The sequence below is a fragment of the Haliotis rubra genome, unplaced genomic scaffold, assembly GCF_003918875.1.
Source record: "Haliotis rubra isolate DU_JTF1 unplaced genomic scaffold, ASM391887v1 Scf241, whole genome shotgun sequence".
Classification (NCBI taxonomy): Eukaryota; Metazoa; Mollusca; class Gastropoda; order Lepetellida; family Haliotidae; genus Haliotis; species Haliotis rubra.
This window is the reverse complement of record NW_025766459.1, coordinates 394,504-414,049: the sequence shown is the minus strand read 5'-3', so window position 1 is coordinate 414,049 and position 19,546 is coordinate 394,504. Positions and strand designations below refer to the sequence as shown.

Here is a 19,546-nt window from a genome sequence, read left to right as displayed (position 1 = left end):
GCTCTAACAACTAAGCGACCACACAGCCTCTGTATTCTATCCCAGGTGTTTGGTGTGACAAGCTCTAACCACTAGGTGACAAACAGCCTATCTATTCTATCCCAGGTGTTTGGTGTGACAGGCTCTAACCACTAGGTGACCCACAGCCTCTCTATTCTATCCCAGGTGTTTGGTGTGACAAGCTCTAACCACTAGGTGACCCCACAGTCTCTCTATTCTATCCCAGGTGTTGGGTGTGACAAGCTCTATCCACTAGGTGACCCACAGCCTCTCTATTCTATCCCAGGTGTTTGGTGTGACAAGCTCTAACCACTAGGTGACCACACAGCCTCTCTATTCTATCCCAGGTGTTTGGTGTGACAGGCTCTAACCACTAGATGACCACACAGCCTCTCTATTCTATCCGTGGTGTTTGGTGTGACAAGCTCTAACCACTACGTTACCCCACAGCCTCTCTATTCTGTCCCAGGTGTTTGGTGTGACAAGCTCTAACAACTAAGCGACCACACAGCCTCTGTATTCTATCCCAGGTGTTTGGTGTGACAAGCTCTAACCACTAGGTGACAAACAGCCTATCTATTCTATCCCAGGTGTTTGGTGTGACAAGCTCTAACCACTAGGTGACCCACAGCCTCTCTATTCTATCCCAGGTGTTTGGTGTGACAAGTTCTAACCACTAGGTGACCACGAAGCCTCACTATTCTATCCCAGATGTTTGGTGTGACAAGCTCTAACCACTAGGTGACCCACAGCCTCTCTTCTATCCCAGGTGTTTGCTGTGACAAGCTCTAACCAATAAGTGACCCCACAGCCTCTCTATTCTATCCCTGGTGTTTGGTGTGACAAGCTCTAACCGCTAGGTGACCCCACAGACTCTATTCTATCCCTGGTGTTTGGTGTGACAAGCTCTAACCGCTAGGTGACGCCACAGTCTCTATTCTATCCCCGGTGTTTGGCGTGACAAGCTCTAACCACTAGGTGACACACAGCCTCTCTATTCTATCCCAGGTGTTTGCTGTGACAAGCTCTAACCACTAGGTGACCCCACAGCCTCTCTATTCTATCCCAGGTGTTTGCTGTGACAAGCTCTAACCGCTAGGTGACCCCATAGCCTCTCTATTCTATCCCTGGTGTTTGGTGTGACAAGCTCTAACCGCTAGGTGACCCCACAGACTCTATTCTATCCCTGGTGTTTGGTGTGACAAGCTCTAACCGCTAGGTGACGCCACAGTCTCTATTCTATCCCCGGTGTTTGGCGTGACAAGCTCTAACCACTAGGTGACACACAGCCTCTCTATTCTATCCCAGGTGTTTGCTGTGACAAGCTCTAACCACTAGGTGACCCCACAGCCTCTCTATTCTATCCCAGGTGTTTGCTGTGACAAGCTCTAACCGCTAGGTGACCCCATAGCCTCTCTATTCTATCCCAGGTGTTTGCTGTGACAAGCTCTAACAACTAGGTGACCCCACAGTCTTTATTCTATCCCAGGTGTTTGGCATGACAAGCTCTAACCACTAGGTGACTCCACAGCCTCTCTATTCTATGCCAGGTGTTTGGCATGACAAGCTCTAACCACTAGGTGACTCCACAGCCTCTCTATTCTATGCCAGGTGTTTGGCATGACAAGCTCTAACCACTAGGTGACTCCACAGCCTCTCTATTCTATCCCAGGTGTTTGGCATGACAAGCTCTAACCACTAGGTGACTCCACAGCCTCTCTATTCTATGCCAGGTGTTTGGCATGACAAGTTGTAACCACTAGGTGACACCTAAGTCTCTATTCTATCTTAGAATCCCCAGAGTGAGTGAGTTTTACGCCACACTGAGCAATATTCCAGCTATATGACGGCGGCCTGTAAATAATCGCATCTGGAACAGACAATCCAGTGATCAACAGCATGAGCATCGATCTACACAATTGGGAACCGATGACATGTGTCAACCAAGTCAGTGAGCCTGACCACCCGATCCTCATACGACAAGCATGGGTTACTGAAGATCAATATTCTAACCCGGACCATCACGGGTAGAATCCCCAGAAGGTATTGCAGACTACAGTTTTAGTGTCAGTGCTGTTGTCAGTTCAATACTGAACCTGGTGTGCAAGGATGAAGATGTTGTGTCCGACAGCTTTTGGGGATGCATCCCGCTCCTCATCCTCCTTCTCATCATCTTCTACAGTGTCCTCTCGGTGAAACGCCTGCTTCGCAACATCGACCTGCACAAAACACAACACAGCATCACAAGACCTGACAATGCAACCACTACTCTAGACTTGTGGGAATCTTGATTGCTTTATCAAAGTATTTCAATGTGATATAAACTTCAATAAATTCTGTGCAATAACAACAGAATCTGTGAGATACGGTGCATAAATAAACACAAGTCTCATACTCTGCAAGACATCACTTTATTCTAGTGCACAAAGTGTGCATAAAATAAGCAAAATGAGTTTAAGTTAAATCTTTGTAATAAGGTGTTGAGAAATAAATTTTACTTCCCTAAACATCAATTCTGTCAGGTACAATCTTTGACTGACACCAATTATATATACTTGAAATAGTGTCATTATTTTCATTAAATGTTTTCTAATTTGAGTCATTCTACTGACACACGCTACATGCCATGAATGTCTGTTGTTCCACATCTGTCACCATGACAACAAGAAGTATATACTGGGTAGGCTATATCACACCATGCCACAGTCTGCTACCACTAAAGCCAAATTGTACAACACTGTAATACATGCACTGACAGCATCCAGATAATGAATGTCAACTGTGGTCAAGCTCCGACCAGGGCTTCCCGACATCAGTAATTCCGCAGTTGAATTCACGTCATTACTCTAGTATCAGTAAACTGTGCATCTGAATTCAGTCTTTACATAAGATGTTAGCAAAATATATCCGCGTCATCAGGCAAGCACTGTTTACATCATTGCTTAAATACATTAACAGTGAATCATTGCTTAAATACATTAACAGTGAATCTTTTTAAATTTGTATTGAAAATAAAAAAACTTAAATTGTTGGGAATTTCTTTATTATTAACCTGAAAGTACTACCAGCATATCCACCTCTTCCCTCTAAAATACATCTGAAATATGGTGTATTTTGAGAACCAGCACCTTTGAATTCCATGCACCAAATAAGCAAAGAGTAAATGAAAATAAGAGAGATATGTTAAAAACGACTGCATGTAACAAAATCAAATCTAGAACAAAGATCAACCACAATGCCACAGATATCTTACAAAGTAATAGAAATCATATACATAAATATCAAATCAATATAGAAAAAAAACAACCAAAACACAAGTGGTACCTAAAGCATTTAAAAACAAATAGACCTCTTGAAAGGAATGGCCACCAAAAAATAGGGCTGGGTGGTAGGGTGTTAAACTACAGCATACATCATTTTGTATACAGTCACATTCACACACTAGAACCATAATTCAGAAACACTCCTGGACAGAGGTACCATCAGCCAAGGATGCCATCTTTCAGACTGTGGCACCATAGGTCTGACATACTCCTGGTCTAAGAAACCATCTGTTTAAGACAACATCAACCAAAGGCACTGTCAATTATCGAGAAACTCAATCAATCTGAAACAGCATTGGCTCTGAGAGGTCATCAGCCTAAGACACCACCTGTCAGACGGGTATCATTAGTCAGACACCATTTGTCAGATTGGGCATCAACAGTCAGACACCATTTGTCAGATTGGGCATCATCAGTCAGACACCACCTGTCAGATTGGGCATCATCAGACACCATCTGTCAGATTGGGCATCATCAGTCAGACACCATTTGTCAGATTGGGCATCATCAGTCAGACACCACCTGTCAGATTGGGCATCATCAGACACCATCTGTCAGATTGGGCATCATCAGTCAGACACCATTTGTCAGATTGGGCATCATCAGTCAGACACCACCTGTCAGATTGGGCATCATCAGACACCATCTGTCAGATTGGGCATCATAAGTCAGATTGGGCATCATCAGTCAGATTGGGCACCATCAGACATGATCTGTCAGATTGGGCACCATCTGTCAGACATGATTATCTGTCAGATTGGGCACCATTATCGAAAGACACTATGTGTCAGATTTGGCAACATCAGACACCATCTGTCAGACTGTAGCATTCTCGGTATATATCCTATTCAGGTAGACATAGTAGATACCCTATTCAAAGGTCAGATGGACAATGACTTCATTGGTCATCACTCTATGATTCATCTGTCAGATTGGGCATCATAAGTCAGATCATGGCACCATCAGTCAAAGATGCCATTGACAAAGACACCATCAGCAATAAACATTTGTTTGCAGGGATGGGCACCTGAACAAGTGCATGCCTCATTAAAACCCATCTATAACTACGGTAGGTCTGGTGTAATCTCAAGCCTAACAATTCAGGGCAACTATTCCTTGGGACTAATGCTCTAAAGTCCCTGCAGAGTTGGGGAAAGATTTCAGGCAGATACACTTAAATCAATTTCAGGGATTCAAAGTATGCCATCAGCAACTATGAGAAAAAAACACTTTGTTTCATAGATGATAATCAATTCTGATGCAAGACTACATTTCTTTAAATCTTTTTTTTTTTTTTAAAGTTAATTCAAAATGTTGCTTTACCGAAAGCTCCGCCCACTTCACAAGCATGCTTACAATAAACTCAAGCAGTGAAACAGTCACACAACTTTGGCAGTGATCAAACACACATGATATGGACCAGCCACAGATACTACCAAACCTCCCAATACACCTGAACCGAAGTTCACTTACCAAAAAAAAACCCAATCACTTCTCTCAAATGATCACCTGCCCAAATAAACTACTTAATTTAGCCTAAAACTGTTCAACGGGTTACCTGACACAATAATCTACATAATCACATCATGCTTAACCCCAAACACATCCCTACCATGTGAAGCCACAGTGATTTGCTTCACAATCCAGCTACACATGAACACACCCTACCTCCGTCAGGCACAGGGATTTGCTTGACAATCTAGCTACACATGAACACATCCCACCCTTGTCAAGCCACTGTTATTTGCTTGACAATCTAGCTACACTCGAACACATCCCACTATTTTCAAGCCACAGTGATTTGCTTGACAATCTAGCTACACATGAACACACCCTACCTTCATCAAGCCACAAACGCTTTTTTGATGATCTAGCTAGACAAGACCACATCCCACCATTGTCAAGCCACAGTGATTTTTTTGACAATCTAGCTACACATGAACACATCCCACCATTGTCAAGCCACAGTGGCTTGTTTGATGATCTAGCTAGACCAGAACACATCCCACCCATCTCAAGCCACAGTGATTTGTTTGACGATCTAGCCTCACCAGAACACATCCCACCATTGTCAAGCCATGATGGCCAATTCCAGAGACAATCCACACCAGAAAAAACAATAGAAATCTAACTGAAAATAACTGGAAGGGAAAACACAACAAGCAGGCCAGGCCCTCAAAACAAACAGGCTCTGATCATCACGCGATAGACCTTAGACAATAAAATGTTGCCGTCATGGACTGCCTGTCTAAACACTTGTTTCATGGCGTCCACCTGTGAAAATTAGGACAATAACATCAGTCAGTTTCAAAAAACTAGAAACTGCAAGTTTGGGGCTTTGTTTTTATTTATATTTCACTCCACTATCAAGTGTCATTACAGTGAGTGAGTAAATTAGATCATCCATTCAGCTCTAAATGACAGCATGTCACCTGAATGTGAGAACTAGTGATCCTGATCTGAGAGACTGGGACCAATAATCACACTCAGGATAATATGAACACCCACATTAGAGGATTCTGGAACTGTTCAGGAATACAACAACTGGATAGCCAACTGTACTGCATTCCATGAGGGGCAACCATTCTCTCTACTTACTGGTGAATGCAGATGAATTTATGAATTCCTAAGCATCAATGGTCCAGAGATGACACCATCTTACAATGGTGTTTCCATATGCTGGTTTAGTCTTGGAACTGAGCAGGAATACTTGATACATGATTTATTCATTTGCCTAAAATGTTCCTGCATGTATATTAGATCCAGTATTGATGGGTCAGACTGTATAAGTCAGCCTCTAAGCTACAAGACTTCCTTTCAGAGAGGATAATGTTGTTCACCATGATGCCATGTATGACTACCAGCGACATGTTGTCAGCTGTAAGATAACATCAGCCTGCAGGCTGAGAAATACTCAAGGGAGGCTACTGTAGCAACTATAGGTTGTAACTATACAAGGAAACCAATACATAATTGCTGTAAATAATATATATGATTAATGGGAACCTTCAAAATCCAGGCCAGATGAAATTACATTCAAGTCCTTTCCACATCAGATGAGTTTTGACCAGAACAGCATGTGTAGGAATCTGACAGTAATTCCCAGGAGATACTGGCTCCCAGTCTGCACTGTGGAGGCAAGCAGTCACCACTCAGCGTGTAAAGATCCTATGTCCTAAAGCCCACCAATCATCTGGCCTGGGTTTTGATGGTAATAACAAGCACATCAGTATTAAACACCACTCATGTAATACAGCTGGAAGATACAGATTCATAGCAGAGGGACAAATGATAAGGTGTACAATTTGCACAAAATAAAAGAGATATATTGTGTTTTATAACAAAAGATAATTACATAAGGGGCATCATATGCAGTGCACATTGGCCATTCCATGTTAATCATTCAATAGAGTCTCCAAAAGAAGTCTGTGAATCGGCGGAATCACTTGAATTTCCTGGTACTAGGCTTTATAAAGGAACAGGCATTAACTCTGGAGATATGAGAGATGATACAATCTTCCCAAAACAGCCCTTCATAGACTTCAGTTCACAGAAAATAGAGAAAAGGACAATTATAATGCACTGCATTCAGATACTGAAACAATAAGTGTTCAGAACAAAATATTATCTGTATATATAATTCAAAACATTTCTTAATTCCAACGTATTCTTAAGTTTATAGAATTTCTCAACCCAGGAATGAAAATATAACACCAACTGACAATTGAATTCAGCTATACGCAGACTCATTACGCATACTTATGGACTTAAGGTTACACTAGATTCTAGTTGCACCTAGCAGTTGTTAGGGGTCAGACATAGAAGTACGTAGCAGCTGTTTGGGGCCAGATATAGAAGTACGTAACAGCTGTTTGGGGTCAGATATAGATGTACGTAGTAGTTGTTAGGGGTCAGACATAGAAGTACGTAACAGCTGTTTGGGGTCAGATATAGATGTACGTAGCAGCTGTTTGGGGCCAGATATAGATGTACGTAGTAGTTGTTAGGGGTCAGACATAGAAGTACGTAACAGCTGTTTGGGGTCAGATATAGATGTACGTAACAGCTGTTTGGGGCCAGATATAGAAGTACGTAGCAGCTGTTTGGGGTCAGATATAGATGTACGTAGCAGCTGTTAGGGATCAGATACAGAAGTACGTAGCAGCTGTTTGGGGTCAGATTATAGATGTATGTAGCAGCTGTTTGGGGTCAGATATAGATGTACGTAGCAGTTGTTAGGGGTCAGATATAGATGTACTTAGGAGCTTTTTGGGGCCAGATTATAGATGTATGTAGCAGCTGTTTGGGGTCAGATATAGATGTACATAGCAGTTGTTAGGGGTCAGATATAGATGTACGTAGCAGCTGTTTGTGGCCAGATTATAGATGTATGTAGCAGCTGTTTGGGGCCAGATATATACTGAAAGGTAAAAGAAACGTCGTAATATTGGAAATGACATTTAAGTATCAATGGAATATTTGAACCTATTTTTTTTTTAATAATACGCCACTGAAATGCAGTACCGATTTTTATCAGAGAAGATAACCCCTCTCCATTGTCCCCCACGACAGTTTTGCCGCTGTTGTGTCCACTTGGATACGTTCCCGGCGGTGACGTTGGGTGAATATAGGTCTCCTGGCAGGACATCGACAAAACAGGTTCCTGGCTTGGAGACGTCGCCGAATGGTTCGGTCACTGACTGGTCGCTGGTGGTTTCCTATGGTCACCCAAGCTGTTTCTCTGGCCCTTGCGAATAGGTCTTGCACGTGTTGATGGATGATATGACGGTCCTGGCGACGTGTTGTTACACGGGGTTGACCATTTCGTGGAGGGTCATCAGTGCTGCTGGTGGCGTTGCATCGCACTCTAAGACGTTCTATCGTTCGGACGGTGCAATTGAAGTCATTAGTAATGACTCGAGCATGTTGACCAGCGTGTAGACGTCCAATGGCTTGTTGTGGTTGATCTCTCGTTAACCTAGTCATAGCTGCTGTGTTCAGAAAACAAGTGAACCATTGCCATTCAAGCCGGCAATTTATGCCTGAATGCATTTATGATGCATGTGCATCTCGATTTCAATGTTGTGTTTGCGGGAACTTTTCCCTCTCCAAAAACCAAAACATTTCTAACCTCAATCTCAAACAATACTTTGATGGGGAATGCAGGCTATACGACCACGATTCATGTTTCCTCAAACTTGACTTCTGGTGGATATTTAAAAAAAATAGGTTCAAATACTCCATTGATACTCAAATGTCATTTCCAATATTACGAAGTTTCTTTTGCCTTTCAGTATAGATGTACGTAACAGCTGTTTGGGGCCAGATATAAATGTACGTAGCAGCTGTTAGGGATCAGATACAGAAGTACGTAGCAGCTGTTTGGGGTCAGATATACTCAGAAATTGTACGTAGCAGCTGTTTGGGGCCAGATATAGATGTACTTAGGAGCTGGTTGGGGCCAGATTATAGATGTACGTAGCAGCTGTTTGGGGTCAGATATAGATGTACTTAGGAGCTGGTTGGGGCCAGATTATAAATGTACGTAGCAGCTGTTTGGGGACAGATATAGATGTACTTAGGAGCTGGTTGGGGCCAGATTATAGATGTACGTAGCAGCTGTTTTGGGTCAGATATAGATGTACGTAGCAGCTGTTTGGGGCCAGATTATAGATTACGTAGCAGCTGTTTGCGGCCAGATATAGATGTACGTAACAGTTGTTGGGGCCAGATATAGAAGTACGTAACAGCTGTTGGGGGCCAGATATAGATGTACGTAGCAGCTGTTAGGGGTCAGATATAGAAGTATGCAGCAGCTGTTTGGGGTCAGATATAGATTTACGTAGCAGCTGTTTGGGGCCAGATTATAGATGTACGTAACAGCTGTTTGGGGCCAGATATATAGATGTACGTAGCAGCTGTTGGGGGCCAGATATAGATGTACTTAGGAGCTGTTTGGGGCCAGATAGAGGTTGTACCTACCAGCTGTTTGGGGCCAGATAGAGGTTGTACCTACCAGCTGTTTGGGGCCAGATAGAGGTTGTACCTACCAGCTGTTTGGGGCCAGATAGAGGTTGTACCTACCAGCTGTTTGGGGCCAGATAGAGGTTGTACCTACCAGCTGTTTGGGGCCAGATAGAGGTTGTACCTACCAGCTGTTTGGGGCCAGATAGAGGTTGTACCTACCAGCTGTTTGGGGCCAGATAGAGGTTGTACCTACCAGCTGTTTGGGGCCAGATAGAGGTTGTACCTACCAGCTGTTTGGGGCTCATGTTGTAGAGGATCCTCTCTGCATTCTCACTGTCATGCCGACTCTCCATCACAGCCAAGAGCAGCTTGGAGGCGTTGTTCTGGGGGAAACAAAGAATCAGTCAGAAACAGAGTTGGAAGAATTTCAAACAATATTGGAATGCCATAACCAAACCGACATTGGGCAGAAAGTCCAATATGATGCAGATACGAACCCACAACACATGAAGAATCCAAGTCATGGTGACTCGGAGACTTAAATACCCAGCTATATCTTCCTAGCTGTCAGTTGTGCCTCACAGTAGAAACACAGAACCAAGAAACAGGGGTTCACGTTTAGACGAACAATCATCATCATTTACAGTTCTCCATACAAACTACTGTGTGATTTTCTACAGCCTGGATTAGGGATTAACATATATCTTCATCCTCCTATTTTCACCTTCAGCTCCAACACCAAGTCTATGCGATGTTTCCCCAGTGGGTTGATATCATTCAGCAGCAGAGCGATGATGATGTCGATGCCATTACTTTCGTGCATAGCTATAGCATTCTGAAATATGAATAAAGCAAGTATTAAAGAACAAATAAACTTTGTTTTTTTGTACTCTTTTAACTATTACATATGAAAGATTGGTGGTTAGACTTATGCGGAACACCAAATTCATTCTTTAAAAACTTGTGGTTAATTAATACTGAGCCATTAAAAGTTGCCAAAAAGTCGCCTGCTTTACTCAAATATGTATATGATTGATGACCAAAAACATTTTCAATGACACAACTTGTAACATAGCGATTTCTTCCTCGGAAGTGAGGTTGTGGTCGAAGTAACAATAATACTGTAAGTAGTATTATATTGACACCCACATCGCTGCCACGAGAGAAATTGTTATGTTATAAGCTATGTCATGCAAAATCCTATTGGCCATCAATCAAATACATATTTTACTACCAGTAGAAAGTAGTTTTGATTTTGTAACTCGGTGAAAACAAACCTAAATAGCATTTATCCTCACACTGGCAGATGTTCGCAACAGGGCCGCCATTTTTGAAAAAATAGAACGTGGACGGGCTAAAGTCTGTTAGAATTAATGAGATTATGGTTTGTTTTCATCAAGTTAGAAAATCAAAACTACTTTCTACTCAGAAGTTAAATATGTATTTGAATCATAACCAAAAGGATTTTGCATGACACAACTTATAACATAACGATTTCTTCCACGGAAGCGAGGTGGGGGGCGAAGTCACAATACTGCGCGATAAATGTCTTGCTACATTCATGTGGTTAATGTGCACTCACCAGTATGTAGATACTAGTCAATGTACGTCTATATGTTTGGTCTTATAATCTTAATTAGTTTATTATCATAGTTGTATGCATTTTGAAACTTAATAAAAAGCAGACGATCTGCTGATACTTATAGTGAATTTATAACAGAACTGTAATATCTAGACATTTATAGTTTGCCAATGTGAATCATAATTCGCACACACACCCTAGTGTATGTTGTCTGTCTCATTACACTTCACGGCGAAAACAATCATTCTGTTGAATGCTACGACAAATGAATAAAAACAAAATGCAAATATTAAAATTAAAACAGATTAAAGTTATAGGTATCCATCAATATCCACAAAAACGAGTGATATGCCATTCATCTGCAGCTGTTCCAAGTGATGTGACTTTTAACAGTTTAATATACGAAAAAGTGATAAATCTTTTCAGGTATTTCACATTGGTGTATGGTCTCATTGGTCACCCAAGATAGCACACCTGGCAACTAATTGCATAATGTCCGCCTTTCTTTAAAAACAGTAATTTAGTTAGCCAATAATGGGCAATCAATCAATGTATTGCCGGTTAATCCTTTGAAACAAGGACGTTGTTTTTACGCAGACACCGACACGACAGAGTGTATTCAGTATAGATTAGTAAATCTACATACAGAAACACTACCTTTTGACAAATCCGTTGTGTAAGATAAAAATAATTAATCAATCAGCGTGTTATCGGTTAATCCTTTGATCGATGTTTATAATGTTGAATATTTACTCCAGACACAAGAAATGCCAAATGGGAACCTTTGTCGGGTAATATAAGTGTGTTACCACTAATTATACCTGTTATAAATTCATTAACTGACCATCAAGTGAATGATGACAAATAACCACCTAACATGGGTTACGACAAGGGAGTATTAATTGCTGTATTGCAAGTGAAAACTTATGGGCCAACACTGTTTTGAGAATACAAACAGATTTTTTGCATGACATGATTAAATATCGAGGTAAAAAAACACAGAAATGGGATCAATTTGGATCAGTCATTATACAAATAAGGCCTAACGACACCAAGCGATTTTGAGAGAATCGTCTATGAAAACAAGTTGTAACTCAGAAACTAGGCAAAGCAGGAGACAAAATTAAATGCCAGTAGATTGTGAGAACATATAGCTTTCATTTTCCACAACAGTTGTCACGATTTCAGGTTTATACAAACCTGTAAACAAGATAATTTACCCCCTGAAATGTAGATGAATTCTGCATCGGCCCTCATATCTATTCCTCATATGACGTCACAGAGACGCCCCGCTCTGATTGGTTGAAATTTAGTTCGCGGGTGAGAATTGTGCACTGTTGTCCAAAAGGTCGATTTAAGTTAATTAAAGACTGAAGTGAGTAGATTTAATGACGGGGTTTCATTTATAGCGATCCCAGTTAGTGATTTATGTATTTGTACCCCCCTAGAGTATATGTGATCTTTAAAGGGGCATTCCAGTGTCTGTGCATCCAGTCTTGGATTAGACAGTGCAATTAGAGCCCTGTGTGAAATAGAGACACTGTCCCAGGGAAATTTAGGCTGGGATATTACTAATAAAGTTGGCCAAGAAAAATGGCACTGAGACCTTTTTCAACCTATTTTAAAGCTAAAACAATTTGTTCAACCATAATCTTGTCCTATGACAGCATTAAACTTGTAACACCAGTGGTATTAGTACTGAAACATTTAGCAATTTTGTAAATTCTTCCACCTTACACAAGATTGTGCCTTGGAGTGAAAGACTGGCAACTCATTTAAATAATGTAAAAGTGGTGGAAGCCTATTTTCACACAAGAATACAAGAAACTGTGGAAAAGGCAGAATTTGTTTATCTTAAAATATGAGTTTCAGCTTTACGTCTTCAGTTATCTAGGGGCATATGTGCCAAGAAACGCTTGATCTGGACGTGAGTTAACTGGAGTGTATATGTTGAGGACACCCCCCACCTGGTTCTCATGGCAGGGTCCCTGGCAGTACTCAGTCAAGCTGCTCAGTGCCTGGTTGATCAGGACCACGTTGTTTTCGTTGATGTAGAGGCCAAGGAGGCCGAGGCCACCGGTGGTGCTGCCGCAGATACAGTCGAGGAACTGCAGTGTCTCACACACCAGGTTGTAGGTCGATTTGATGTTGTGCTGGAAGCGCAGGTAGTTCTACAACACAAGGAGGTAGCTTGGTCACCACATGCACCTACCAATTAACATGATGACATATTTCTCAGTCATAACTTGCAAGTGTTGGATTGTCTCACCTGTATGTGTTTGTTGCAAAGTCTCACCTGTATGGGTTTGTTGCAATGTCTCAACTGTATGTGTTTGCTGTAATGTCTCACCTGTATGTGTTTGCTGTAATGTCTCACCTGTATGTGTTTGCTGTAATGTCTCACCTGTATGTTTGTTGTAATGTCTCACCTGTATGTGTTTGCTGTAATGTCTCACCTGTATGTGTTTGCGGTAATGTCTCACCTGTATGTGTTTGCTGTAATGTCTCGCCTGTATGTGTTTGTTGCAATGTCTCACCTGTATGCGTTTGTTGCAATGTCTCACCTGTATGTGTTTGTTGTAAAGTCTAACCTGTATGTGTTTGTTGCAGTGTCTCACATGTATGTGTTTGCTGTAATGTCTCACCTGTATGTGTTTCTTGCAATGTCTCACCTGTATGCGTTTGTTGCAATGTCTCACCTGTATGTGTTTGTTGTAAAGTCTACCCTGTATGTGTTGGTTGTAATGTCTCACCTGTATGTGTTTGCTGTAATGTCTCACCTGTATGTTTTCTGTGGCAATGTCTCAATTGTATGCGTTTGTTGCAATGTCTCACCTGTATGTGTTTGCTGTAATGTTTCACCAGTATATGTTTGTTGTAATGTCTCACCTGTATGTGTTTGCTGTAATGTCTCACCCGTATGTTTTCTGTGGCAATGCCTCAATTGTATGTGTTTGTTGCAATGTCTCACCTGTATGTGTTTGTTGTAATGTCTCACCTGTATGAGTTTGTTGCAATGTCTCACGTGTATGTGTTTGCTGATATGTCTTACCTGTAGGTTTTCTGTTGCAATGTCTCAATTGTATATGTGCTGGTTGTAACGTCTCTTTCACAATATCTCACCTGAAGTTCTCTGTCACAATATCTCACCTGAAGTTCTCTGTCACAATATCTCACCTGAAGTTCTCTGTTACAATATCTCACCTGAAGTTCTCTGTCACAATATCTCACCTGAAGTTCTCTGTCACAATATCTCACCTGAAGTTCTCTATTGTGGTTCTCACACAGCAGCTGCAAGAACCTCAGTATTGGCTGCATCGTCTTGACCTGTGGTGACATCTTCTTCTCATCCTTGTCCTTGGAGACTTTCTCTGCGTCGTCATGGTGAATGGTCCGGGTCTCCTCTGCCCCATCATGGTCGGATCGGACCCCGTGGAGTTGTCGGACGGAAGACAGAGCATGGTTGGTCTGCTTGGCAGCATCATCCAACTCATGCCGGAAGACATCGTTCACCGAAGTCTCGTGTGACTTGCCTGGACAGAGATACAGAGTTACAGCCCCTGACTGACAGTCTGATGCTCTCTATCGTCAAACACTTTCAAATCATTCCTGCAGCTTAACATAAACACACCAGAAGGACATTTGCATCTTACCAGGAACATTCCTGCCTAGGAATCATTACAAATTCTTGTTTAAGCATTTACATTGACAACAGTAGTTTACTGAACAATAGGTCATAATTCTGATACAGTATATACCAAAGAATAATAGGCTTGTGAAAAAAGATTTGTGAATATGAAAGCTTGTATCATTAGTTGCGCAGTGCTAGACACCTTTCTCCATGATGATGTTACGTATCACCTACATGAAAGTCTTTGAGTGATTATAAAGATACTGTTGTATTCAGGCACTTAATTACTAGTATCTGGACGCTGCGCCAGAAAGCTAATGAAGCATTAAGACGATCATAACTCCCTTTAACATAGACTTAGGATGTCATAGCACTATGACAGCTTTGTGGAACAGGGACAATATGTCCAGGCTGTCATCACCAAACTGAAACACTGTGCATAATCTAACAACACACCCTAACACAGATAGGTCATAACACTATCAGTACACCTGACTAAACCAAGGTTACTTCCATGAGTTATGAAGAGTTGTAAACAACAGCATCTACTTCAGCTGTAACTGACAAGATACAGCTGTATCTGCAGTATCTGATACAAGCTTGATCCATCTGTGTATAAAAATCAATAACTACCACTGTAGATCCTGTATTAAATGTATTACATGCAGTATATGTTACAAGTGGACAGTTGAGGGTCAGTAATAGATTTATAGCCACTCCGTTTCAGCCAATCAGAGCAGCTCGTTAATTAGGCCCATTATGTGTGGCAGGTCTTGATTAGCACAGTACAATGTTAAGAGTTGAGTAACTTCAGCTGAGATAATGTTAAAATATTAATAATTAATAGATTAGAGTGATGCAGACTGGTTACTGGACATGTTCATCATGACCTGAACTACACTGGCAAACATCTGACGTTATAGATGACCTCTACGGTATATATGGACCTGTCTCGAGATTTAGTTATCGGCCAAATGATTCTTTCATATTACTTATCGGTCATGGCATGACAGTATATATATAGTAACTTGATAGAATAGGGTAATCCTTAACTTGTGTCGAATAGTGTATGATTACAAGTCCCAAAGAGAACCAAGACAGGATATCAAGATGGAAGGTAAAGAATAAACATCCAATCACCAAAACATCCAAAAGGAAAAGTCATTCCACTGTCTGAAAGTCGAACTTGGTCATAAAATGATGATGAGAGTTTTGTATACAATTATTCATCTAAGATATACAAGAGGGTGCATGATAATATTACATACAGTAAGCACTGTACTGTAACTTCCTGTTTCTTTCAAATGAATATACTGATGGTCATTAAGAATGGAGCAAAACTTTGATATTGATATATTCAGTCATAATTTCCCATGAGATAAAAAGTGTTTACTGCATAAATATTTACTCTACCTCAGCAAAGATATAACAGAAGTTAATTGTACAACTATATACTCTACTTTAGCCAAGTGATAACATGGTGTTAACTGTATATCCATAAATTCTACTTGAGCCAGGGGAAAACAGGAGTTAATTGTTCACCTATATACTGTAATTTAGAAATGTAATAAGGAGTTGGCTGTACACCTACATACTCTACTTTAAAAATGTAATGAGTTAACTGTACAACTATATATATATATTTTAAATATGTATATACCCTACTTTAGCCATGAGATAACAGGAGTTAACTGTACACTTACATACTCTACTTTAGCCATGAGATAACAGGAGTTAACTGTACACCTACATACTCTACTTTAGCGATGAGATAACAGGAGTTAACTGTACACCTACATACTCTACTTTAGCGATGAGATAACAGGAGTTAACTGTACACCTACATACTCTACTTTAGCCATGAGATAACAGGAGTTAACTGTACTCCCACATACTCTACTTTAGCCATGAGATAACAAGAGTTAACTGTACACCTACATACTCTACTTTAGCGATGAGATAACAAGAGTTAACTGTACACCTACATACTCTACTTTAGCGATGAAATAACAAGAGTTAACTGTACTCCCACATACTCTACTTTAGCCATGAGATAACAGGAGTTAACTGTACTCCCACATACTCTACTTTAGCCATGAGATAACAGGAGTTAACTGTACACCTACATACTCTACTTTAGCGATGAGATAACAGGAGTTAACTGTACACCTACATACTCTACTTTAGCGATGAGATAACAGGAGTTAACTGTACTCCCACATACTCTACTTTAGCGATGAGATAACAAGAGTTAACTGTACACCTACATACTCTACTTTAGCCATGAGATAACTGGAGTTAACTGTACACCTACATACCCTACTTTAGCCATGAGATAACAGGAGTTAACTGTACACCTACATACTCTACTTTAGCCATGAGATAACAGGAGTTAACTGTACTCCCACATACTCTACTTTAGCCATGAGATAACAAGAGTTAACTGAACACCTACATACTCTACTTTAGCCATGAGATAACAAGAGTTAACTGTACACCTACATACTCTACTTTAGCCATGAGATAACAGGAGTTAACTGTACTCCCACATACTCTACTTTAGCCATGAGATAACAAGAGTTAACTGTACACCTACATACTCTACTTTAGCCATGAGATAACAAGAGTTAACTGTACACCTACATACTCTACTTTAGCGATGAGATAACAGGAGTTAACTGTACACCTACATACTCTACTTTAGCGATGAGATAACAGGAGTTAACTGTACACCTACATACTCTACTTTAGCCATGAGATAACAGGAGTTAACTGTACTCCCACATACTCTACTTTAGCCATGAGATAACAAGAGTTAACTGTACACCTACATACTCTACTTTAGCGATGAGATAACAAGAGTTAACTGTACACCTACATACTCTACTTTAGCGATGAAATAACAAGAGTTAACTGTACTCCCACATACTCTACTTTAGCCATGAGATAACAGGAGTTAACTGTACTCCCACATACTCTACTTTAGCCATGAGATAACAGGAGTTAACTGTACACCTACATACTCTACTTTAGCGATGAGATAACAGGAGTTAACTGTACACCTACATACTCTACTTTAGCGATGAGATAACAGGAGTTAACTGTACTCCCACATACTCTACTTTAGCCATGAGATAACAAGAGTTAACTGTACACCTACATACTCTACTTTAGCGATGAGATAACAAGAGTTAACTGTACACCTACATACTCTACTTTAGCCATGAGATAACAGGAGTTAACTGTACTCCCACATACTCTACTTTAGCCATGAGATAACAAGAGTTAACTGTACTCCCACATACTCTACTTTAGCCATGAGATAACAAGAGTTAACTGTACACCTACATACTCTACTTTAGCCATGAGATAACAAGAGTTAACTGTACATCTATATCCTCAACTTTAGCCATGAGATAACAGGAGTGTACAGTACATCTATATCCTTACTTTAGCCATGAGATAACAGGAGATAACTGTACACCTACATACTCTACTTTAGCCATGAGATAACATGAGTTAACTGTACTCCTACATACTCTACTTTGAGATTCTTGAGAGGCATTTAGAAGTTGATGGATATATAAGACGAGTATATGGATGACAACTTCTTTATTGTATGACACTTCATATTACCTGAAGAAGGGGCAAGAAGTACCCCAGAAACATCGTGTTATACAATAAAGAAGTTGTCATCCATATACTCGTCTTATATACTCTACTGTAGCCATGAGATAACAGGAGTTTACAGTACATCTAGATACCTCAATGCTGCCCCAAGATAATAAATGAGACCCAAGACATCACACGTGCAAGTTAAATATGCCATTGTTTTCTACATTGGCGATGCATGAGAAAAATGATATCGTGATAAAAACCTGAAAGATAAAAATCTGCCCATAGTGGTAAAACAGAGAAGCCCCTGCTGCAGCAGAGAGTGAGTCTATTAGTAGTCTATGTAGCCATTGAGTCAAGCTAGTGGGACAACTAGAAGGTGCAAGTCTAGGGTGGACTCTCACCAACCACACACACTCTACCGGGACCATACTGACTACACCAAGGGGAATGTGATATTCTGATCACGTTACTGTCTGAAATCAACCTGGAGAGTGTATTCCTGGACATTTCACGATGTAGTCATAGCAAATGAGCTTCCACATTGCCAACACTTTCTGACAATTCTTGTAACTCTAATGTTTTAACATACCGATTAGATAAAATCATCACCATCTACCTGCCTGTGAGGATGATGTTGTCAGGACTGGCAGTTTTATCCCCAAAATGTCAGGATGTTACATAAAACTATTCCAAAGAATTTAAAATAACAAGAAAATTGTATTGAATTACATGAACAGTTACAGTCTAGGACACCTTCAGGCAAACTGACACTATAGTCCGTTTGGCTCAAAAGGGGACCGATGAATTGAAATCTAACTCGATAACTAATAAACATAAAATACTCAATGAAACACTGATCATAATCAAAACCTCAGACCAACTCTGTGAGATTTTTGCAGAATTTATGTTGTTTAACAAACTATCATTAAAATATCGACACAATTCACTATTTGTTACGAGGGACGAGTGCAGAGAAAGGGACAGCCAGGTGCGCGAGAAAGGATGGAGATGGCACAGCACAAGTTAATGAATCAATAACGTTGTCGGCACTTGTGCACATGCTTCTCTAACACCTGGCTGTCCCTTTCTCTGCACTCCTTCCTCGTAACAAATGGTGAACTGTGTCAAAATTTTAATGATAGTTTGTTAAACAACTTTTTTTAATTTTAGAACATAAATTCTGCAAACAAATCACAGAGTTGGTCTGATGTTTTGATTATGATCAGTGTTTCATTGAGTATTATATGTTTATTAGTTTTTGGGTTAGATTGCAATTCATCGGTCCGCTTTTTGAGCCAAACGGACTATAGCAAGTTGATTATTCTGACATATCCAGGCACATTCTATACTTAGATGCCAATTTGAATTAGATAATGACTTGTGACAAATAGAGTCAGCTTTGTTTCCAGACAATGCTTGAAAACT

The 19,546-nt window shown here is 40.5% G+C and overlaps 1 protein-coding gene across 1 annotated transcript in view; it reads right to left on the bottom strand.

Annotated features, from left to right (window-relative positions):
• LOC124278749 (inositol 1,4,5-trisphosphate receptor type 1-like) overlaps nucleotides 1-19,546 on the bottom strand; it is a 217,190-nt gene that overhangs the window by 34,003 nt on the left and 163,641 nt on the right. Inside the window, 5 exon segments of the mRNA XM_046714513.1 lie at nucleotides 2,097-2,219; nucleotides 9,578-9,673; nucleotides 10,015-10,125; nucleotides 12,840-13,043; nucleotides 14,131-14,405. Of these exon segments, the coding sequence (XP_046570469.1) occupies nucleotides 2,097-2,219; nucleotides 9,578-9,673; nucleotides 10,015-10,125; nucleotides 12,840-13,043; nucleotides 14,131-14,405 (809 nt within the window).